Source organism: Podarcis tiliguerta, assembly GCF_965153285.1.
Source record: "Podarcis tiliguerta genome assembly, chromosome: 2".
Taxonomy (NCBI): domain Eukaryota; kingdom Metazoa; phylum Chordata; class Lepidosauria; order Squamata; family Lacertidae; genus Podarcis; species Podarcis tiliguerta.
This window is the reverse complement of record NC_139535.1, coordinates 88142381-88167684: the sequence shown is the minus strand read 5'-3', so window position 1 is coordinate 88167684 and position 25304 is coordinate 88142381. Positions and strand designations below refer to the sequence as shown.

Below are 25304 nucleotides of genomic sequence, written 5' to 3'. Positions count from 1 at the left end.
CCCATCAAGCCACAAAATGTTCACTTCTTCCTGCTCGTTCTATTTTTCCTCGCCCCCCCCCGTTTACAGGGATAATGGCCTCTCCCAGAACGCTGCCTTGTGTTTGCGGAAGGGGCTGCTTGAGGTCTGTTTCCACTGGGTGGAGACACGAGCGGCGGTTCCCTAGAAGCTGCTCCAAGTTAACATCTGCTGAAGGTTGGGGCGGGCGAAGGAGGGCAGCATGAGTGCCAAAGAACCGCTGCTGGGAACGCTAAAAGGTGAGGGGACGAGCGGAGAGAGAGGGGCGGTTTGGGAGGGGGCGGGGTGCCAGGTTTGGGCTGAATGAAAAAAAGTGCGAGAACCGTACACGCATCTTTCGGTCAGGGTATATACAGGTGTGTGGTTACTGCCACACGATTCTCCATAGGGATGGGGAGTCAGGTAGAGTTATATTCTTATTTTGTCCCTGGTTACCATGGGGAACAAATGTGTTTTTAAAAAAGTGTCAGAGCGAAGAGATCCGTACTCAAGCGTAAAAACTCCCCATCCTAAGCGTGTTTATTGATTGAGAATCTCAAGTGATTACAGTGGATCGTAACCTAACTTAGTCGATTTAAGTTTGGCTTTATTATTGCGCTCACCGTAACTTTATGGGGCATCGGAGAAATGGGAAATAGAAGCTCGAGAGCTATGAGGTAACTGTCCTGGGAGCAAATGCTTACAAAGGGTTTTATTTATTTACTTACTTCTTTATTTCATTTTTTAAAAAATTATACTCCACTTGATTGTTAAGGGAAAAACCTCCCTCAAAGAGTGATATCACCTAGTGATATATATGCTGCTTAGATGCTATTGTGACAGATGTCAAGTTAGGTTCCAGAAGGCAGATTGGGGTAATCCCCTTTTTTGTGTTAGAGAAGAATTGTAGTTCAGTGACAGGGTATCTGTTTTGCATACAGGATAGTCTCAGGTTGAATCCCCAGCATCTTCAGGGTGTGCAGGAAAAGACCTCTGCTGGAAACCTTGGGGAGCAGCTGCCAGCCAGTGTTGACAATATTGGGCTAGAAGGACTAATGTTATAAGGCAGCTTCTTATGTTCCATTGTTATATTAGGAGGGTCCTCAGCATGCAACTAAGAAATATCTCCCCACTCGCCGCCTTTGAATCCTTTCTACTCTGCCATGCTTTGGAAAAAAATATTTAGTACTTGTATCTGGTCAGTTTATTTAAAGCCCCATCTGAAGTTGTGACCACTTTTGATTCCAGAAAAAGAGGCAAACACGTAACTAAGGGACACCTGCCTTCCTTCCTTATTGCCATGTTTGTTCTAGAATCTAGATAATGAAATTATACTATTATGGGAACAACTCACTGGGGGGGGGGGCGGGAAGTGTGCAGTCACTGGAGCTCCACATAACACCTTTTCTGCAGTGGGAAAATACTAAAAAGGAACTATAACAGAACACACTCCTATGCATGTTTACTCAAAAGTAATTCCCACAGTGTTCAGCGGGGCTTGATCCAGGTAAGCATGCATATGATTGCAGCTTACATTGATACAAAAATAAGGTAGATTATTTTTCTCTGTGGATGTAGCATTTTACATTGAAATACAGGACCTGTATTATACAGGACAGGTGGCAACCCTAATTCCTAATGTTGTCGCCTCTTGCTTTATTTTTATTTTTTTACTCCATTATATACAGCTAGGTGCACGTCCACCTCTCCACTCAATATTAGTTTAGCATAAACTGATATCTCCAAAATAAACTTTACAGGAATGGCCAGTGTCATGTAATGGTTAGAGCATTAGACTGGCATTCTGGAGTCCAGGGTTCAAATCCTTTGTCACGCGTGCAGTTCACGCAATGACCTTGGGCTATTCTCTGTGCAGGGTAGTTGTGATAAAATGGAGGGGCTGCTAAATCCCATATACCACCCAAAGCTCTTTAGAGGTAGGGTGGAATATAAGTAGAAGGAGGGAGGAAATTGGCCTAAACATCGTATTATGGGCTGGGAGGTGGTGGTGGTGAAGTATTGGATCCACTGCACTGATAATCCAACAAGTAAAAGAGAAGCTTTGTTGAAAGGGAACTTCTTTCTCAGATTTGCCTCAAGTGGAATGAATGGGTGGAGTACAGCAGCCTAAAGAACTGTCAATATTTGCTCAAGCTGGCTCTTGGTTCAGGACTTCCATCACATTTAATTATTTATTTGTTTAAAACAGTTCTTTATAGCCCTTTGGCTCCAACAGCACTAGAAGTGGGTTACAGACATAGAATAAAACATGATATGCACTGTGTGCACTGGACTGTGTGCACTGGGAGGTTTTTCTGAAATGGATGAGAGCTGCCTTTCATTTCAGATGGGATTGTTCAGGAGAACATCTTGGGGCTGCTGTAAGGACCTCTCCAATCTGAGTGAATGGGTGGGAAAACGGCAAATGCAGTTCAGTGCAAACAAGTGTAAAGTGATGCACTCTGGGGCAAAAAAAGGGCTTAATTTCACGTATATGCTCATGGGGTCTAAAGTGGCAGTAATGCATCAAGACAAGAGACTTTGGGGTAGTAGTTCATAGCTCAATGAAGACATCAGCCCAGTGTGCAGCAGACTTGAAAAGGGCAAATTCCATGCCACAGTTCAGCAGGAAAGGAATTGAAAATAAAACGGCTAATATAATACGACAAATATGTGGTACAACTGCATTTGGAATGCTGTGTACAGTTCTGGTTACCTCATCTCAAAAAGAATATTTTAGAGTTGGAAAAGGTTAAGAAAAGGATAAATAAAATGATGGGGGGGGAGCAACTCCCTTGTGAAGAAAAGTTGCAGCATTTGGGATTTTTTAAAGATTTAGAGAAAGGCAAGTAGGAGACCATGGAACTTTACAAAATTATGTATGGCACAGAGAAAGTGGATACAGGAAAGTTTTTTTCTTTCTCATAAGACTACAACTCATGGACATTCAGGGAAGTCAAATGCTGGAAGATTCAGGTCAGAGAGAAGAAAGTCTTGATGTAGTGCGTGTTAAACTCTGGAATCTCTTAGTCTTCAAGGTGCCACAAAACCTTTTTCTATTTCTGCTGCTGCAGATAGATAAAGAAGGCTACCTCTCTGTAAATAGGAACAGTACCTCCCAGTTTTCAAATTATTTGAAATATACCCCCACTCCCCAAAAGTTCTGAGAACTGGCAAAAGGAAGAGACAGCTTTAGCAAGGTGGTTGCATAATGTGCTTCGGACCATGCCTTGGCACCCAAAGTTGTGTTCTCAGAGATTCTGTACATGCCATGATCAGGGAAGGAGTAGCCTTGTAGTTTAAGATTTGCAGAAGTCAGCAACCAGATGGCCCTGGACTAATTCCAGCTGTGTGGGGTACACCTTCTAGCCCCTCCTCTCCAGTTGCCAACCCAGAGACAAAGGAGAGCTGGGAACTTCTGTAGCATCAGGGCATGATAGCTTGCTTTGGAGGGTGGGAATGGGGAACTGCCCTTCTTAAAGACACCTTCCCAAGCTCTGTACTATAGTCTTATCAATTAGGGCTTTGGTATCTTAACAGAAGGGACGCGGGTGGCACTGTGGGTTAAACCACAGAGCCTAGGGCTTGCCGATCAGAAGGTCGGTGGTTTGAATCCCTGCGACGGGGTGAGCTCCCATTGTTCAGTCCCTACTCCTGCCAACCTAGCAGGTCAAAAGCACATCAAAGTGCAAGTAGATAAATAGTACCGCTCCAACGGGAAGGTAAACGGCGTTACCATGCACTGCTCTGGTTCGCCAGAAGCGGCTTAGTCCTGCTGGCCACACAGTGGCGTAGCGTGGGTTGTCAGCACCCGGGGCAAGGCAAGTAATTTGCACCCGCTAACCCGTGGATTTGCGCCCCCTAACCCGTGGATTTGCGCCCCTAACCCTAACCCCCAGATGTTGCGCCCGGTGCGGCCGGCCCCCCCTGCACCCCCCACGCTACGCCACTGTGGCCACATGACCTGGAAGCTGTACGCCAGCTCCCTTGGCCAATAAAGCAAGATGAGCACCCCAACCCTACAGTCGTCCGCAACTGGACCTAACGGTCAGGGGTCCCTTTACCTTTACCTATCTTAACAGAAGAAAAGTATAGCAAAAATACAAATATTAGATTTTAACTCATTCTATTGCCAGTCTGTATTTGAAACCTCTCTCTCTCTCTCTCTCTCCTTCAGTATGTATCCTCAACCTTCAGGGGAGCAGCAGCCCTTACACAGACACCTCCCCACACTTACAGTCCTTTTGTGAGGTCCTGGAAATGATCCTTCGCAAAGGAATAAAACGTGAGTGGCTTTTTCTGTACCAAAGATGGACAGTGTTTGAATACTGTGTATGGAGATTTCCCTTTGCGGGGAGCGGGTTGCACTGCAGTTGGGGGCAATAGTGGGACGGCACCAGCCCTACAAGGAAAGGTGGGCTGGAAGTATTTTTAATAATAATAAGTAATAATAATCCCTGAAAGTTCACCTCCTCCTATATGTATCTCCCTGGATTTTTACTTCAGAGGCCCTAGCCCTGTGAAGCTGATCTCACTGCCAGGTAAGGTGCAGCCAGTGCCATCTCTGCTGGTGGGGGCCCCAGGGCAAGACTCCCTCCCCCTGTCTATCTGCCCCCTCCCTGCCGTTGTTGCCAGCTGCTGTTTCCTCCTCTGCCTCATCATTGCTGCCACCTGCTTACATGGCAAACAGACCCAGTGAGCAAGCAGGCAGTGGCAGCTCCACCTCCTTCTCACCACCACCTTCTTGCAAGAGTGAGAAGCAGATAAGTGGTGAAGAGGAGAAGCAGGTCCCGGGGGCTCCAGTCACTGAGCCCCTCCTGAGGTGTGGGCCTTAGGCAAGTGCTTAGCCATGCCCACCCATGATGCTGGCCCTAAGCGTAATTTGTTGCTGGCGGTGGTGATGATGACACTTCAGCAGCAGAATATTGTTCCCAGAGAGGCTCATCTGGTGGCTTCTTTGGGGTCCTTTGTAGCCAGGAAAAGACAGTTTTCCCCCAGCCCTTTTAAGACCACTAATCTCATAAATCTACAGTCACACCTCGGTTTCCGATCGTCTACATTGCCGTACGTTTCGGCTCCCGAACGTCAACGGAAGTAAGTGTTCTGGTTTTCAAACATGCCTCGGAAGCCGAACGTCTGACGTGGCAGACAAGCAGCTTCCGATTGGCTCTTCTGATTGCAAGAGCCAGTCAGAAGCTGCGCCTCGGAAATTAAATATTTCGGAAGTCAATTGTCCTTCTGGAACGGATTGCGTTCCACTTCCAAGGTTTGACTGTACTTTTTATTGTTCCCAAAGAACTCTGACCACTACAATTTTTATATTTCAGAGGTCTTAGTACCCTTCCAGAACTAGGGTTTCCAGGGTTCTTTCCATCAATGCAGTTTAAAATTGTTGAAGATTGAAGGGTTGATCAGGCATGTCATATGAGGGAGTTTGCAGTGGCAATGTAGACGACCACTGCAGTACAGAGACCGAGGTGGGAGAGGGATTCGTGTCTTGTTGCAGATATCAGAAATCTGCATAAGTTGCAAAATCTAATTGCAGTTTCTGCTGGTGCAAAAGCGTTTGGTGTGTGTGTGGAGGGGGGTTGCAGTAGAAAACATCACACTTGCCAGCCTTTCACCATGCACAGATTGCCGATGTGTGCAACAGAGTGAACCAGAGCCTTCCTGGCAGCACCCTGAACCCCCAAGGAATGCGTCCAGTGTAAATGTGCTCTAACTGAGCACCTCCTGGTGCCAAGGAAATGGTGCCTGTAATCTTTGGTTGTGCGATGCAGCGCTTTGCTGTGCTGCTTTTCTTCCTAAAGGAAAGTCGTCTTGTCTTCCTCAGAGCCCGTTCTGGGGTTCAAGAGAAAGGACTATTGGCACTGGCTGGAACAGCTTCCGCAAGTAACCCATCCCAGGTGGGTGGCCTGTACTTTATGATACTGCAAATGTAAGAGGAACTTGATTTTCTGCTTTTCCTTTTTATATACAGTGGTACCTCGGGTTACATACGCTTCAGGTTACATACGCTTCAGGTTACAGACTCCGCTAACCCAGAAATAGTGCTTCAGGTTAAAAACTTTACTTCAGGATAAGAACAGAAATCGTGCTCCGGCGGCACGGCAGCAGCAGGAGGCCCCATGATCTAAAGTGGTGCTTCAGGTTAAGAACAGTTTCAGGTTAAGTACGGACCTCCGGAACGAATTAAGTACTTAACCCAAGGTACCACTGTATAAGCATGATTACAGCTACAGGCTTTTATTAATTTTCTGCTTTTTCTTATCCTCCTCTCACAATTCTTCTTATTTAACCTGATGTCCATAAATGAGTAACTATGGTGTTCATATCCTGTTTGTGGCCGTCTGGTTGTCCGACAGGCATCTGGTTGGTCACTCTGAGAAATGGGATGCTGGACTAGATGGGCTTTTGCCCTGATCCAGCAGGGTTCTTCTTACACTCCGAGGTCGCCCCACAATTAGAGGTGCTCATAGTTTTTGTAATAATACCCATACGGTTGTTTGGCTTTTGGCATCACCTTCTTTTAAGTTCAAGAGAGTGTGTGTCTCACACAATGGCCATTTTCCTTTAGACTTCCATTTTACAGGGACCGTCTTTGAACTTTAAAAGCTCTCAGTCACATTGACATCACCATGATGCCAGATGACTGACAGATGGGTGGTCCTGCTCACCTGTCCAAATTGGCCTGTGGTGGGAGTGGGGGGTATTAGGAATCTGACCTGCTTCACAGGGGAGTCACAATTCCCAGAATCCTTCATGCTGACTTTTGAGGGGTATCAAGGAAAGGATGGCAGGGGGGGGCATAATTTTTCACCCTGAAATAGAACCATCTCCATTTGAAGTGACTTGAACGTGGTTTTTGTTTCTGTACCCCGTGATAACAAAGTCTTTTCTTCCTATAGCATGACCCTCCTGTCAATGATGATTGAGAAAACTAATTCCTGTGAGAAGGTGCTGACAGCACAAGGACGAGGGCGGTACTTCCTGCGCCTGGCTTTGAATAGGAAGTTACTAGCTGTTGCTGTTAAGCAGTTGATCAGATCTTCCAGGCTGCTTGAGGTGGGGACATGACGTAATTCAGAGCAATTAAAAGGAGAAGTTATTTTGAATAATAAGAGTACTCAGACACCTGTCTTTGTTATGCTCTTTTCTTGGGGCCTCCGTCGGGTGGACACATAAGTTAGTAGGTGTGCTTTGCTAAAGACCTGGTCTGCGGGATATTCCTGTATTCGCCATGCTTATAATCTTGAAACCAGTGCTGATTTTTAAATGTACTCAGTCTAGGGCTAATGTTCTTTAACAGAAAGAATCTGCAATTGTTCATTATAACTTGGCAGTTAAACCTATGGCCCCATTTGGGGAAGAGCTATAACTCAGCGGCAAAGCATATGCTTTACTTGCAGAACATCTCAAGTTCCACCTACAGGTAGATGTGGCATATTCCTTCCTGTGCCCCTGGAGAGCCAATTGCTAGTCAGTGTGAATAGTACTGATTGAGGTGGACCGATGGCCTGGTTTAGTGTTAGACAGCTTCCTGTGATCCTGCTAGTGGTAATACTTAGCTCCTAAACTGGGGGGGGGGGGGGGGAACGACGACCCTAAAATCCCAAACCTAAATTAATGCTCCTTTCTAGATATTATGATGGTTAATAATTGTTTCCTGTTCCTGATGCGTACGTACCTTTGTGGTCAGCTTATTTAAATTATTATAATTATTCAGAGTTGTTTTTATTTCAGTGGTATGATCCAATGACCTCCATCCTAGGCAATGAAGACTTATCTGGTAAGAGTCATCTCTGTACACTCATTGCATTGTGCAAGAGAGCAGGTCATCACACTAATGAAGTGGACTCTTATTCTCCAAAAGCTTGTGCTGTATTAAATGTATTAGGCCTTAAGGTGCTAGAAGACTTCTTGTTGCTTGGCTACAAAATGCATTAACATGGCTGCCTCTGGAAGTTATAACAAGTGCCCTGAGAGTCATTTTGCATTCTGTTGTAGCACAGTATGTTACTGAAATTTATTGTGCCTTGCTTTATAACAACCTTGCTTTTGAATTACTGGGTTCTGCACTGTACAAAGTTGAAAAGGTACCAGAGCTCAATGGCAGCATTCTTGATGTCTAAATTTATTCTTCATTGGAGTTAAGGCCCATCTTCACCATACATCTTAAACAGGTGTGTCCTAACCTAGTACCAGAGCGTCCTAACAAGTTTAAATGCCCTTAGCCTAAAGTGGTATGATACTGTTTTAAATGTATAGGGCAAATGATGCCCAGGTAAGGGGCAGAGTAAGTGTAGCACTTTATATTGCCCACTCCAGTTTTTATAAGGAATCAGGAAACTTTCTGACACACAAGTCTGTTGCCAACATGTCTAGTTTGCCCAGTGATGTGTTGCATATTGGCTACATAATAACCGCATTTTATTATTAAAAGGATGCAATTAATGTTGTTTGTTTGTTTGTTTGTTTGTTTAAAAAAAACCCTCGCATCCCCAAGGTTGCTAATTATAAAGTTGTGAACGGGCATATTTGTTTCAATAAAGTACAGGCATATTGCAGGACCAATGTAGATATGATATTCTGCACAGTCCCACTGTGGAATCTCATCCAACAACAATGCTAGGTGATAAGGTGGTTAAGGCCGTACACTTGAGTTCTTTGTGTGCCCTGTTAACCCGTGGCATCCAGGATGCTGCTGAGGCCCTCTACCTGTGAAAAGGCTTGCAGCCTCTGGTAGCTCCACGTTTCCCTTGCCAGTGAATTCTGCTGTGCCCTCCCTCCACATCAGTGGCTGGTTTTTGTCTTTCTCATTGTGATACCCTCCTTTCTGGACTCACAGATTGTCAGGTCCTTTTATAAGCTTTGCTGGCAAGGCAGATGCACCGTTTCATGCTTGCCTTGGAGGCACTATCTGTGTAGTATGTAACAACATCTGTTTTGAGCTCTGGGGTTATTAAAATCATCCTTAACCTCCAGCTAGTCAATGTATTATATAGGTTTCTGAAGTGCCAGACGTGTCGAGATTGTGCCATTGCTGTCTGGAGGCCTAAAAAAATAGGATGAAAGCCTTCATGCCGTTCATAAGCTTGCACATTCTTACACCAAAAATGTGTGTGTGTGTGTGTGTGTGTGTGTGTGTGTGTGTGTGTGTGTGTTAAGTAACACCGGCAGGTTTTCCCATAACGAGCCTTTCAAAATGCAAGCAACTGAATCTTCTTCAGGACTCATTAAAATTGTGGCTCATTATTTGTTACTTCATTAAGGGTGATCAGTTACAGGATTCTGCTGTTTTGAGTTTTATGTTACTCCCTTTTGTCTTGTTTCCACATTTTTCTTCCGTTACTCCTCTTCTCAGCTTTTTCCTCAATCATGTTGCTGTAAATAGTAAACGTAAGTGTTCTGTAGTATTGCTGAGGATTGATCTGTGACTTTTCCTGGCCCCTTCACCCTTCTCTTTCACCTCTCCCACCAATAATTGTCCATGTGCAGCAACAAAGAAGTCTGCTTCACACTTTGCCATGTTCAATTAGGTCATTTTATTTACAGCCTTCCAAAGAGGTCAAGGTCTCTAATGTATGTGTTTAAATCTTTGTGTTTGTATGTGACAAACACACATTTCCAACAGCTCTTATGTTCTTAGCACCCAGGGAGCTGGGACTAGCCATGGGTCTCTAACCATGTGCACACACAATAGTGGTAAGCTCGTGTTTGCCTTCATTACATGGGAAGCAGATCTCAGTGGCACCAGGAGGCATGAAGGTGAGGGCAACTACAGTTTGGCTCATAGCCAAGGTTGCAGTGTCCTTATTGGGAACGAGAAGAGAAAAGAGCCATACTTCCTTTTAGTGCTTTTCTCTGGGGAAGGGTAATGTGTTGTGGATTAAAGTGCAGAAAAGTGCATTTCCTTACCTGTTTTCTATTAGAATATCATCCCAAAAGCTATTTGTATGGTGACTTTTTCCTTATCACTGTTGTGGGATCCGCTACTGGGTCAGGCTTCATTTAACAACTTCACCTGGAAGGCAGTTGAATTCTGGACACTGAATTCCCCACAATCTGGTTTGAGGAGATGAATGCCAAGTGGCGATGAGACTTTATTGCCGTGGTTCCTGGATGTGAGGCAGGCTTCCCTGAGGAGAGGCAGGTAATTGCTTGGGGAAATGCAAGTCCCACACAGCCGCCGCCTCAACTCATATTTTAAAAAATTATTTAAATTTATGGAGATTCATATGGTTCAGAGCAGCACAGTTGTCACTTACAAGCTGATAGTGTGACATGTATAGCTTCCTAGGAAGGTGACTGCCTGAAGCTTCCAGCTATGTGCTTAGATCCAGAGTCACCACCAATCTGCTTCTTTAGATTCCCAGAGTAGCTATGGAGGGATTGCAGATCTCTACACAATTTTAACTGCTACACGGTATAAGCAGCTGCTGAATCCTTCTCGTGTATACGGCTTGATTGAGCCTGTGGGCAAAGTTCCCATTTCGCCTTCTCAACCTGTTGGTGCAACCTGAGTGACCTCACACACCTGCCCACCAAGGCATGATGCAGCTGATCTGTGAGAACCACCGTTACTATTTGTAAAGATTTTATTTTCTGTTCAATCTGTGTGAGGTACAAGTGAGTGGCGCCAGCTGAGAAACTTGCCTTTGTTCTGTGTTGGTTACATTTTTGAAAGGCTCAAATATTACTTTAGGGAGTCTTGCTTCCATTGCAAGTTTGAGATTTCTTGGTTCGTATTCTCAGTGTGTCCCTTGACTTACCGATAAATGAATGTATAAAGTTGGTCAGAAATCCGGCAGCAATTTTTGATTCTCTTATTTCCTCCTTCCAGAGCCTTTCCTCTCTCTGATGCTGGTGGTGACAGAAATGAATTTCTCCCTAGATTTGCAGGTACAGTAGTTGATGATTTGGGGACCTAAGTTTCATGCAGCTTCCACTGCTTAATACCCTCCAGATGTTTTGATTTACAACTCCCAGCAGCTCCAGGGAGCACATCCTGGCTGGTTCTGACGAGAGATGTAGTCCGAACAAGGCTGGATTAATAGCTGTATTTTCCCATCTTTCCTTTTAACCTCTGGCTTGACCTCTCATAGTTTGCCATTCTTTCTGTTTGTAGAATTCCAGTTTCTTGGATGAAAGCTGGCAACTTCCGGTAAGAAGCTTTAGTCCTCTCTCTCAATACCCCCTTTTGCACAATTCATGATATTCTCCCATCTTGCTGCTTACAGATAGGGATGGCACCATCTGTTTCACACCTGTACCAACAGGCCAAAAATGGCAGCTCTAGTCTGGACTGGAACTTTATGTTTATGTGGTGGTTTTTTTCTATTTACATTTTAATGTCTCAGAAGCATGGAGGTTTGTGGCAGGGAAATGGTAACACCTCTGGGATTTCTCTGCTTGATTAAATCACTTTGTGGCTCTTTGTGAATTTTTAAAGTGCTTTATGGGTCTTTCATTCAACCTTTTAATAAAGTCCTATTTGAGAAACTTGAACTCTATGTCTCTCTGAACTGAGTCTGAACCCGAGTCCATTGACAGCTACACTTAGAATTTTAAATCATTGTACTTGGACAACTTCAGCTATACTGAAATGCTGTAGGGCTCTGGCTTCAGCTAGGCCACAGAACAAGGATTCCAGTTTGCATCAATCTAAGCTGTTTTTAAATATGTGTGCATCTTTCCGTTTGTGGTATTTGGGGTAGGGGAAGGATCTGTGGTACATTATTTGAAGTACTTCTGCACTGCCAAAATCAGCCTCAGGTTGACCTCATGAAGCGATGGGGACTCTGTGACACTCCCAAGTATTGGTGGACTTCAACTCCCATTATTCCTGTTTATTGGCAGTAATGACAGGGGACTGATGGGAGTTGGAGTCTTAACTGCATCTGGAGAATCACAAATTCTCCATCCTTGGCTTTGTGACACTGGCCTGTGGCTGATTTTATTTTTATTATTTTGCTGTTTGTTATCAGTAAAGACAGGGCAAGACTATGCTTGGTCTGCTTGTCTGAGTCAAGCATCTCTGGGCTTTGATCATTTGCTCTGCAGATTAGGGATCATTTAATTTAAGATGTGGTGATATCTAAAAGTGGATTGCAATAGAAGCCTCTAACCTTGAAGTCACGCAGTATAGCATCATGACAGTGTTTCATCCCAATGAGCCTTTTGCGGATAAATAGAGAATTTGAGGCTTCAGGGCCTTCCACTGCCTTCCTTTAAAGCCAACGCCCCTATAAGAAGCAAAATTTCTCATCTACACCAAGGCTCTGAAGGAGGATTTATTCAAGCTTGCTGGATACCACACTGATAAATACAGTGGTACCTCGGGTTAAGTACTTAATTCGTTCTGGAGGTCCGTTCTTAACCTGAAACTGTTCTTAACCTGAAGCACCACTTTAACTAATGGGGGCCCTTGCTGCCGCCGCGCCGCCGGAACACAATTTCTGTTCTCATCCTGAAGCAAAGTTCTTAACTTGAAGCACTATTTCTGGGTTAGCGGAGTCTGTGAACTGAAGCGTATGTAACCTGAAGCGTATGTAACCTGAGGTACCACTGCACTGCTTTCTAGGTGTGCCTGACCTACGAAACTGTCCCCTGCAGGGAGCTGGGAATGGTGCTCAGGTAAGAGACCTGGCACATCCTTACGTTGCTTTGAACTTCCTCTGCACAAAATCCATTGTTTTAAATAAATATCCTGGTGTGGATCTGTAAGATAAAGCCCATAGGGAACAATGAGAGTCGGTCACTGAAACGAAGGCCAGCCTGATACAGTTTTGTGGAGTGTATTCCGCTTGTGCTAAAAGCATGGAGCTGGCAAGGGGCAGGGCCTCTCCCAGGCCTGGAAATTCCATCCATCTCCCTGCCTGACTTCTGAGATCTCACCAACCATTGCCCACATTCATCCAGACTAATCATAGAATTGTAGAGTTGGAAGCGACCCAGAGGGTCTTCTAGTCCAGCCCCCTGCAATGGAATCTTAACACGCTGTCCCCCATCCTATTTGAAACCATATTGGATCCTGATTGACTTTGCAAATGTGCTAATCTTTGCATCCATAAAAGGATACAAAGGGAAACCGCCATGGTTTGATAGTTGGACTATAAAACGTTGGAGATTCAAGTGCAAATGCACATTCAGCTGCAAAGTTTGCCGGGCAAACTTGGGCCAGTCACTATATCTCAGCCTAAACCAAGCATCGGCAAACTTGGCCCTCCAGATGTTTTGGGACTACAACTCCCATCATCCCTAGCTAACAGGACCAGTGGTCAGGGATGATGGAGAGCCGAGTTTCCCTACGCCTGACCTAAACTACCTCGCAGGGTTATTGTGAGGAGGAAGGGAGGGAAACATGCATTCTCTGCGAAGCTCTTTGGAGGGAAGGCAAACTAAAAATGTAACCATAAACTTGGATTTTAAAAACAAATCCTGTCATTTTCAATGAATTCTGTACCCAGTAGCAAATTCTGTGCTCGTACAGAATGACTGAATGCCCTCGCCCCTGGTTATTTGTAACTTAAGAGCAGTGGCTTTGACAAACCGTGACCTGAGCCTGTGCCTAGCAATAAAGATTAGCGCTTTCTGCAAGGTAGAAATCCTAGTGTTGACAAGGGAGTTCAGCCTACTACTGTGCAACATGTAGTCCCCAGGCCGTACATGGCCTTTTAGAGCACTTCTGAGAGGAGCTTGTAAACCCCCAAGAATCCCAATCAACAGCATTGCAGAAGGAAAAAATCAGATGGGAATAAGTGCAAACGCCACAGAAACCAGCTAAGAAGAGTTCCAATAATTATTTGATTTTTAAAAAATCATTTTTATTATTTAGTAACAAATGCTACATAAAGAGGAACGTACAAAGAAAGAACAGTGATGTATAATCAATTGCTGGGAGGCTTACACAGTAACTTCTAGCAATTCATTATTTTTGAGGAGCCACCTCCAAGTTTTGTTCATTCACGTTTGAGATTCCCATCCCCATGAGGCTTAAGCATTTCATAAAAGGATGTCTCTCAAGAACGGTAATGTGTCTGCCAGTTTTGGCATCCATCAAGCTTGTGCAATTACCTTGATGGTACACAACAGATGTGCAAATTAGCTGCTGCGCTCTGGCTTGCGAAGGATTTCCGTTGTGCCTTGTCTTTGTGCAACCTACTGCTGGTTTTAAACGCCGTGGGCTATCCGAGCCAAATAGTCTTTTTGCCCTAATAATTTTGCAGAAGTAGAATTTTGCAGAAGTAGAAGAGGCGCAGTGCCAATGATTGAGTACATATTTTTACCACCTACATATGAGCCTCTAATGAAGGGGGCTTTGGTGAAGCCTGACCCACAAAATGCTACACCCATTTTTCATGTTTGCCAAAGACACCGTTTGCATAAGCAACCGATCATGTGGGTGGTTTCTTCTAGTACAGCCGAGTGGACAAGAAATCCACAAAGCAAGCTGCTTGTGTGAGGGTTGCCTTGCACAGTTTGGGTTGATCTTAACCATGCCATTTGCAGCCCTTCATCTTCAAGGAGCTTGTGCTAGTTTGGTTAACATTAAAGGTTGTGGTGGTGGTTGTTGGAAACCACATTGAAAAGAGAAACCCTGAAAGGTAGCCTATAGATGCAGAAAATAAGAATGTATGAACGAGTAGTTGATGGGGAACTCTGTGGCCCTCCAAATGTTGTTGGACTCAAACTCCCATCAGCCCCAGCAAACATCGCCATTGATCTCGGGGATGATGGGAGTTGAAGTCTAACAACATGAGGAAGGCCACCAGTTCCCTATCCCTGGTGTGGAATCTATTATTTTCCCATCATTCTGAGCAAAAGAAAGAAAGAAATCTCTTTTAAAAGACATTCATCATTTCTTTCTCCCCTGTGATCTTCCTTCTTTTGCCTCAAGTATGTGGTACCTCAACTCTTCAATGCGAGCCCTTGGCTTGTCTCTCTCCACCCCTTCCTCTCCCTCCCTAGAGCCAGTGTGGTGTAGTGGTTAAGAGCGGTAGTCTCATTAATCTGGGGAACCGGGTTCGCGTCTCCACTCCTCCACATGCAGCTGGTGGGTGACCTTGGGCTAGTCACACTTCTCTGAAGTCTCTCAGCCCCACTCACCTCACAGAGTGTTTGTTGTGAGGGAGGAATGGAAAGAAGAATGTTAGCCGCTTTTAGACTCCTTAAAGGGAGTGAAAGGCAGGATATCAAATCCAAACTCTTCTTCTTCTTCTTCTCTTCTCATCACAGATATTTGGATGGACGGATTTTCATCGTAAATGTGCTCCCCCAAAGCCAGGCAGCAGTGGATGAGGTGGTGCTGGTTGGGGATGTTATTGATGAGATAAATGGATCTTCACTGAGGAACGCATGCAATGGACAGGTGTGAAAGGGAACGCTCTGATCTCGGGGGACTAAGGCTGCTGTGTTGCCTGAGATCCTGAGAAAGGAGCAGAAGAGATGGCTGTGTGGTGTTGCTATGGGAACTGTGCAGAGCTAAAGCTCTGGTGTTTGACCTGGAGATCATGGTGAAGAATTGAGGGTATGGGAGGGATACAGAAAGACTGGGAAACAAAATGTCTTTCTTTCTTTCTTTCTTTCTTTCTTTCTTTCTTTCTTTCTTTTCTTCTAAAAAGTATAGAGCTTTGCACTGCAGGAATGAATAGAATTATTATAATTACTTTAATTCAGAAATTAAATTGATACCAGTGGTTTGCTCACTTTTAAAGTTTTCTTTTACAATGTTTATAGGTATGAGAAATGTGGGGATCAAGACAACTATTGGGGATGCATAGGAATCTGCTTGAAACCACGGCAAGCTATAGACTCCTTGTCTACTGCAGCTAGTGGGGAAACCACAGCTTAATATTATAAACAAATTGCCCAGTCTTTCTTGAACCTCAGTATTCAGACAGTTGTGATAGAGCTAGCGATACAATTAATTAGTTTTTTTAAAAACAAACAAACAAAACAATCACTTAAATATTTCAGCATTTTTTTGGATCAAGAGAATTTTTTTACTGTGCTTCCTCTGAGTATAGCAAAGTTGAACAAATCAAGCTGTTTGCTTACATGTATTTCTGTCAGGGCTGGGGCAGAATATCTTATCCCGGGAGCTTTGTTCATGCTTTCCATGTAAGTGTCAGATCTGGCTTGCCTGACAGATGGAAATTAATGACTGTGCAATCCCATGCAGGACTAGTCAGGCTGTGTGGACGCCATATATTTAAAGCACATTTGAAACACATTCCTTCCCTTAAAGAATTCTATTCACTGTAATGTACCACTCACAGAGTTACAACTTCCACTTTGCCAAGGCAATCTCTTCTAGTGACAAACTGCTTGTGCTGTCAGGAAGTTCTTTCTGGAACTTAGTGCCTGAATCCTTTTTCTTGTAATTTAAAGACACTGGTTTGAGCCTTTCTAGATTACCAGAAAAGAACTTTGCTCCTTCATCTATGTGACGCTCCTCCAGATATTTCAAGGTGGCTGTCATACTGCCTCTGAATTGTGTCTTTCCCAGACTGAATGTACCAGTCCCTCTATTGGACCCGTTCCTCCTTATGGGAGAAAAATATGAAGATGTGCTCCTTTATGTACAGTGGTACCTTGGTCCTCAAACTTAACCCATTCCAGAAGTTCGTTCCAAAACCAAAGCATTCCAAAACCAAGGAGCACTTTCCCATAGAAAGTAAGGCAAAATGGATTAATCCGGTCCAGGCTTTTAAAAACAACCCCTAAAACAGCAATCTAACATGAATTTTACTATCTAACAAGACCATTGATCCATAAAATGAAAGTGATAAACAATGTACTGCAGTCAGTCAATCAATCAATCAATCAGTAGCTGAACTGGATTCCACACAGTCACACAAAAAAAGACCTGCAAAAACAAAAACGCAGAATAAATAGCAAAAACAGACAGACCTCAGCGTAACACTCAAAACGGAAGTGTGGCACTCAAATCAGAAGCGTAACACTAAAATCAGAAGTGTAACACTCAAAATGGAGCATGTTCAGCTTCCGAAAAAGGTTCGCAACCCAAACACTTTGGGTTCCAAGTTGTTTGAGTACCAAGGTGTTTGAGAACCAAGGTACCACTGTATTGTGGGAACAGCACAGAAAAAAAGCTTGTAACCTCTATGATTGGGATTAGTGCCAGGTGAGCAGTGCTAGAAATTCTTGCCCATGCTCTCAACCTTTCTGTTTCTCTTCAGGCTGGGACAGTGCTACAGAAGTACAAGGGCAAGCCTCTGAGCTTCCGTCTGATCCGCTGGAAGTGGCACGATGGAGGGATGTACAAGCCGCTTCTCCCCTACCTGAAAATCCTCCAGGAGAAAATCCCCAGCTTCCAGCTCCAGCATGAGCACACGCACAAGGAAAAGAAAGAGGACCGGTGCTTGCAGGGGGGCAGGTAGGGGCTGCCAGGGGAGCAGAGCGGCAGCAAAACGGTTGCAGGCTCCAGCTTTCGGCAATCGGTAACAATAAAGGTAGTCAGCATGGATTCATTCTGAATGCAGCCTGTAATTGAGGTGGGAACGTTACGGTCCTTGGGCTGTTTTCCACCTGCCACACAGCTCTAGGCTGATCACCACGTGGTTCGTGAGAGAGACACACAACAGCAGCAAAACAGTGTTATGTTTACAACTGGGTGTGCTTTTGAGACACCTAGGGCCATGAAGGGACAATCCCACGCCAAACTGAGAGGAAGATTTGGAAGGTCCATATTACCAGTGCTATTTTTCTGGAAAAATAGGTGCCGGAACTCATCATGAATGCCTCCCTTGTTCTCTTATAACGGCAATGGCGCCCACCTGAGAGATGCTGGAATGGAGTTCCAGTGTGTTTGGGCTAAAAAAACAACCCCTGCATATTACCAAAGAGAGAATAGCTCCCCGTACCCTGTTGAATGAGGAGGACTGAAAGGGGAAGGCACATAAGATTTCAGTGAAAGTTTTTTTTTTAAATTCAAAATTATAACAAGACATATTATCCAAAAACATATCATCCTTGCCCCCCCCATTTTTCCTCCCTCCCCCCTCCCACACAAAATCCCCCCCACCCCACCCCCACGACTTCCCTCAGTTCCAGTCTTTGGTTTCTCTAAGAATGCTGTTTTCTGCATGTTGCAAAGTTGTATAGATCCTCAAACTATTTAGCTGATTATTATAAATAAAAAGTTTGTGAATGTTTATTCAAAACAAGATTTCAGTGAAAGTTGAGGTGAGTGGGGAGTGAGTTAAAGCAGTTTCTAAGGTCAAGCCAACTTAGGAATTCCACTTCAGTTGTTGTGCACATATTTAGAGCCTGTTCTTGTGGCACAGACCTCTTGCCCAGAGCCAGTAGTTATCGTGGAGAGCCAGTAGGGCCGACGTTACGTTTTTACACTCTGGTATGGTTAAACAATATGGATCTCAATTGTGACTAGTGCGTGCATGTTTAAATGGGCACTTTTCTCATTATATACCCAGAAGGAGGAGATCCATTTTGGTGTGTGCAATCACCGCTTGATTATTGTGGAGAAAAGCAGCCACATAAATGTGCACACGCCTGTCACAATTGTTGCACACCATGTACATTTTGTTCTGGTATCGGCCTGTTTCGCTTGAACTGCCAGCCCCTCCCCCTGCTCTAAACGAATGAGCTACTTATAGACACCGTGGATTAATTATTGTGACCATTTTCTCCTCAGGCTGCTGTACAACCTGCGGTACTTAGGCCACGTCAATGTAGGAAAGGTGAGACTGGGTCTTGGACAGAGAAGGGAGGATTGTTTAGCTTTCCTTGCTATTGGTTTATGTCTTTTATTTTTGTTACACCTTTCCGATTCTTATTTTCAGTATGGAAGCAAAGAGGTGTTAGACCAAGGCATACCTATGGTTTTAGAGAAACATTTGCCACGACAGGTACGTTTCCTGCTTTAACAGTGCAAAATGTGGAGACATTTTTCCCAAATGTGGAGACTGGCACACGAGTAGGGCTTACAGTTGTTAGATGCATTCTTGTATATTTCTGCCTTTGCATACGTCTGGTTTTTCCTCTCAATTTTTGTTCGTTTTTTAATTTTAAGCAGACTGAAGTTTGACCGCAATAACTCTTTGCCCATTCTTTCTTTGTGAGGAATTGCTAAATCAGATTATAGCTTATGAGGGCAAAATTACTGATAGGTGGGAGAGTCAAACCTTACTTTTTTTATTCATTCTTCCCCTATCTTTCCTCAAGTAAGCCCAAGGCAGTGTACAATGTTCTGTTCTCTTCTCCACCCGCCAAACTTTATCTTCTCAATAACCCTTTGTGATACATTAGACTAATAGATGGTGTCTGGCCCAAATTCACCCACTGAAGTTCATGACTGAGGTGGGATTTGAACTTAGATCTCTCTAGCCCTAGTCCAGCAAACTAACCAAATTTTAACCAGGTCTCTCAAAGGAAAAGACGCTTTTGCCTAGCAACCAAAAACCCTCCAATTTGGGATGTACGCAAAAATTATTGAGCTTCTCCAGTCAAGAACACAAGATGAGAGACAGGCCCAACTTTTGTACTCCTATAGCCTGTGAGGAAAAAATAAAGAATCTATTTGGAACTGAAGTATTTCTTTTCTCCCTCCTTTGATCAAATGGCTTGTGACAACTAAGCAGTAGTCATCGTTGTGGAAGGGAAAGAAACAAAATAGCAGCAAGCAGATAATTGCTTAAAAAGACTTGGTGAATCTGAAAAGCTATTAAATAGTGAAACTTTAATTGTATTCGCTGAATTTGTGCAGTATAGTGATAACAATTCTGGTAGATCTTTTGGAGAAAGAATACTCTAAATATATACCCCCTTCTACAAGTCTAGGAATTACAATTTCATATGAAAGCTGCCAAGAAACGCTTGACGAAAACAAACTATAATCCCTGTCTTACCGTTCGGCATCTGAACCCAGAGGTCATGATTTGTTTCCATCAAACATTCCACAAACCTTGACCTGTTGCCAAAGTTTGGCCTTGGCTTACAGATTGTGGTTTGTTGGAGCGAAACAAACTACAAGCAATGGTTCAGGAGGAGCAAGGCTGGTTCAGGGAATGCCAGAGTGAGGAGGAGCAGAGCAACCTAGCTTGGCACATTCACCACAAACAATTCATTATGGTCCCCCCCCCCCAACTTGCTGCCCTGCAGACTACACACTCCCATCAGCCCCTGCCTGCACCGGCTAATTTACTACAAGGTTTTACTTCTTTGGGCATTCAGTTCTGCATGTTAGCAGTTTCCGTAATACCTTCTGCGCTCGGTTGCACATTTCTTTAGAAATAGCTCTGAGAACCCTCCTTTAAATCATGTGCGTGAGGAAAAAGAGTTGACTATCTCAGATTTTTAAAATTCCTGAGGTACCTTTGTGTGATATGTAAATTCTTAAAATTCGGGGGGGGGGGGTTAATGCACCCCACCACCAAAATGTGTTTAATGTGTGCCCTCTTCCTCTACCCTACCACACTGTCAGCTACCACCAGGCCTAGTCCTGGCCTTGATGAGTATAGAACTGCTGTCCCAGATTGGATATGAGACCTGAGTGAACTTTTCTCAACCAGTCACTTAATTGCAGCAGCTAGAAGTCGCCACTTCAAACAACACTGCAGCAAGTCACTAAACGTACATAAACTGATTTTATTCCAGACAGAAGGCTACAAAATCAACAGAGAGACCCAAATGGTGGCCGTATCTCTAGTTGCAGACCTTTATAAGTCTACCAGCAGGTCAGGATTTGGAGAGACAGCACACATTCCTCAACATACTTTACAGCCTGGCTCCTTAAACAACCTCCTTTTTTCCTGTCAGGTTGGCATGCAATTTGTGAGGAGTGAGAGACCTGAGTTCTAATGCACTACCTGCTAAAGAGATCCTTCCCCCCCCTTTCTACCATTTTTTAAAAGAAGAATGGTATAGAGCTTCTCATGTTTCTCCTATGCTCCCAAGACCATTGCATTTTTGCCTGTACATTGGTACCTCGGGTTAAGTACTTAATTCGTTCCGGAGGTCCGTTCTTAACCTGAAACTGTTCTTAAACTGAAGCACCACTTTAGCTAATGGGGCCTCCTGCTGCTGCCACGTCGCCGGAGCACAATTTCTATTTTCGTCCTGAAGCAAAGTTTGTAACCCAAGGTAATATTTCTGGGTTAGCGGAGTAACCTGAAGCGTATGTAACCCGAGGTACCACTGTATGCTTTTTCACCTTGATTGTATTTCTATGACAGAGCACAGCGCTTTATATTGGGGTACTATAGAAATGCAGGCAAATAAAAATTCAAGGTTATAGTCCATTAAACACACAGGATATATTTCTTTCTCTCCCTCCTGCATATGTGGGAAGATGAAGCTGTCAAAAAAGAAAAGGGGGGGGGGGCTTAATCAGACAATCACCCCAGCCTACAGTTACTCTTAAAACTGCTTGAAGCTGATGTTTGCAATTTACTACTTGCGCACGAGTCCTTGCCATTTAAATATGGACATAAAGGTTTGAAGTTGTGTCACCATCTTAGTGAAAACATACAGGGCCCCAGCCTCTTCTCTCTGTACAATTTGGTTCTAGACTCATCCAGTCTGTCTGCCTGGCCAACAACTCACCTACTGTGGGTTTCTGAGACTGAGCTTTTCGAAAAACGCCTGATCCCACCAGCAAACAAGTGATGGAGGTGGTTTGAAACGACCACAGCGCTGAGACCTTATTATAAGCCACAGTAGTATCCACTGCAGCAATGCAAGAGCAGCTGCTACTCAAGAGGAATTCAATGCTGCGCTGTTCCAGTTGTTCCATCGGCGTTTCAGCTTGCCCTATGGAACCATATCCCATGGGAAGAGGGGGGAAGGCCCCATGGCTTAGTGGGACTTATGCTAGCACACTAACTTAGCTGAATCCGGCCCGTTGTACCTGCAAGATGCCACCACCATCGGATGCGCCATCGCACCATACCAGGAAATGCTTACAAAACATGAATGGACCAAAGGGAGATTAATTAGCTGCATGGCCCCTTTCTGAGCTATGCAGCTCAGAATGCCCAAGTGTTTCCCTCTTAAAGATGGGGTGGATGAGCTTTGTAAATAAATAAGGACATTTGTTTCACCCCGTTGCCAGAATGAGCTGGCATAGCATGCGACTTGTGTTTCCCCAGTGCTGGAGAAAGTCAATTGCTGTTCCAGTGAAGGCACTCAAGGCTGCTACTGGTTTGTTTTCTGGGTAGCTCATAATGTAGCAACTTACTCACATGTGCATCTTTATTCAACCCAGGTGAGTGCTTCATGTCAGGAACATAATTTAAAGCAGTGGGTTTAAATTATTCTTTTGTCTAATAAGCTCAAGGCTTGTGTACATTGTTCTGCTTTCTCTCCTACCCCCAAACTTTATCCTCACTATAACCTTGTGGGGTAGGTGAGACTGAGCTTAAATTACTCTTTTGTGAATACATTAATACATCAAACGTATAGATTGGTAGAACTACTTTGTGGTTTTTTTAAAAAAAATCCATATACAGCTACTGAAGTCAGTGCTATAAACTACAATAGGGCAAATCTGAGAGCGTAAATTGACACCAACTATTTTTATCTGACGTACATAAAAATGTTTACATTGACAATTTTGTGAAAATCATGCAGTCTGTTAAGTGATCAGTTTGAGGCTATCACTGTGATTATTTCTACCCCAAATCACACCAAGTTGAAGGAAGCAAAAATGAGGAAAAGACTTGAAATCCCAGCAAAATGCTCAGGCCTTATCTGTTAATTTTCTGTTGCAGGCGTTTTGACAGTTAACACTGCATTTTACTTACCCATTATTGTTTCGAACATTTTGAATATATTTTCACAGGAGGTTTTATTTGATGTCAAAGAAACAGAAGTCGTTGTTCAAGAGAAAGCTGCTTCAAAGGTTAGAGTACTTTTCTTTACTGTTTGTGCTTGTCCTGACTATATTTAAATATTTTATGTCAAAACTATTCATAGAATGCAGGCCAATGAATTTAGCTGCTTTCTGCTAGGTAGAACTTGCCCATAACGTGTGTGATTTACTGGAAGATAGGTTGCACGTAGAGGAGCTATTTGTTTAAATCAACAACAAAATCTCTATTTGATTGTGTGGATCATGGTCCATTCACACACATTTAGAAAACAAAGAGCATAAAATTGTAAATAATCAGTTCTAGGCCACTGCCTTATCAGATCACTCAATGTTGTTGCCAGGTTCTGTTTCGTTACTCTTATACAGACATTTCCTGTGTGGGACGGCGTCTGGACAGCAACAATCTCTTCGCCTTCTGCAGTGTGTGAGTTAAAAATAACAACCACCCACATACCTAGAGATACACTACACCAGGATTCTATTATCCCAGGCTGTGTAGTTGCATGTGGCAGCAATACATTTAGAGCAGACTGAAGTTTGAGTTGATCTTTTCAGTTTTCCCTGCCAACAATTCTGCTGAAATCCCTTACTATACACTCCGAGCCTATGTAAATCATGCTTTTGAGCACATACTCTTTGGAATACCCCAAGGCACCTTGGGTTGTCTGGGGGGAAATTCACCCTGGCCTAGTTTAGCCATCACTGGCCTTTCAGCTGGTGGGTTGAGACCTGCTACCCAGTCACTACCTGATCTTAGGCGCGTCCCAACAGTAGTACTACAAATATGCCCCCCCCCATGCATTGTTTGGGGTAAAGGTTTGTGCCATCTCTGAAAAGGGTTAAGTATATATAGAGCATTGATCTTCCACTGGTAGATCAGGCTTTGCTTATGCATCAATGTATTAGCATAATTTTGATGCTTTTGTAAAACTGAAGCAAAATAATGGGGGGGGACCCCAGATTTGCTGCTGGAGTCTGTAGCCTGACTCCAGTGCATCACAACAGCAGCACTTTCACAATGAAATATGCCCCCAAGTTTGGATGAAGAGCTAGGCCCCAGGTCCTGTAAAGGTCAGAAGCGATGTGTTGGCAGTACCTCAGCTTGCCAGTGTGCTTAAAGGATTAGTGTTAAATTTAAGATGGGGCAGAATGAACAAAGATTCATTCTGCCACATGCATATCAAATATATTGCCCAGTGTGTTGTCATCAGTACCTCATTATGGGATTCCCTCCCTTTGCCAATCTGATAAGCCCAGATTCTTACATGCTTTCGGAGTCAGCTGCATTTATTTGCCCAATCTTTTTGTGTTCTGTCACTTTGTTATTTTACCCTGCTGTGTTTTAAGGCTCTTCCAGATGTTCTTTTATTGTGCATTCATTTGTACTGATGTTGGGTATCAAGCTGGCTATGTATGATTCTGCCTTCAATGCTGTGCACAGGCCATAGCTTCCTTCTGAAATCCTGTGACTTCTCATCACAAATATTTCAGGGCTTTTAAAGTTCGTTGCACAATAATGTAACATCCAGGAAGCATCACTAGTGAAGTGGAATTAATCCACTATTGTGTCAATCTTGTTTAATAATACACCTGCAAAATCCGCATAGGCGGATGTGTATTTTAGTGTAACCTGTTTTGATTGATTTGGCAATGAAGGCAAGAATAATTTTCAATACATTATACTGTATAGGGTTTCACCTGAGTCTTCGGAACAAAGCACCTTCGACTGTCTTGTATTTGAATCAAACACTGAAGATGAAAGTGAGGAAATAATAAGAAGAATTGGTAAGGATATTTGTTCTTTGGTGTACAACTAAAAAGTAGCAAGGCCTCTATAGCCTGTTAATGAAGCATACTTAGTGTACTTGCAAGCTAGTAATTCCAAGACTTAGAAAGCTAATAAGATTAGGCTTCGCAGTAATTGTTTATCTGCATTTCTAATTATGTTCAAGGACTTGGGTTTAGTATGAAATACAGTAGGAAGTCTTCTGTTTGATCTATGAGGATTTCCAGGTCAGTATCCCAATCACCTAATATCTAGCATGCTAGTGGTTAGGAGACAAATTCTGTTCTTTCAAAACCATGGCTAGAGCAGCAAGCACTGCCAACTTCAGGAATATTATTTTAAGATTAATGACCATTTGTTTCTTTAGCTGCTGGATTTAAACACACAGAATGGTTTGTCTGATTGAGATGCATGATGCTCTGCTTCTGGGTTTCTGCCAATGACCTACTTTTGGAGCTGAACTGGCATGCAAAAGGGCCTAGTTTCAGTCAGTGATACGCTGCCAGGCTTGCTCTTGGATTAAGGCGGCACTATGAAAGGATTAAAACTCTACACTGGAAATAGTATTTTGGCTACCTCCTACAACAGAAGACTGAATTTTTACAAGCGTTTTCATGTTTATACGGACATTTTCAGAATTTGGAATAAAATCAAGCTGAAGCCATG

The 25304-nt window shown here is 43.6% G+C and overlaps 1 protein-coding gene across 1 annotated transcript; it reads left to right on the top strand.

Moving 5' to 3' along the window:
* The first annotated feature begins 93 nt into the window (after positions 1-93).
* Positions 94-25304, top strand: LOC310672543 (uncharacterized protein). The gene is made up of 16 exons (XM_083429927.1): positions 94-257; positions 4175-4282; positions 5831-5903; positions 6906-7062; positions 7741-7786; positions 10841-10899; positions 11126-11161; positions 12581-12633; positions 15235-15367; positions 17202-17398; positions 18677-18722; positions 18825-18890; positions 22823-22882; positions 23194-23276; positions 24543-24637; positions 25006-25304. The coding sequence occupies exons 1-16, from the start codon at positions 221-223 to the stop codon at positions 25038-25040; spliced, it is 1284 nt and encodes a 427-aa protein (XP_083286053.1). The 5' UTR covers positions 94-220; the 3' UTR covers positions 25041-25304.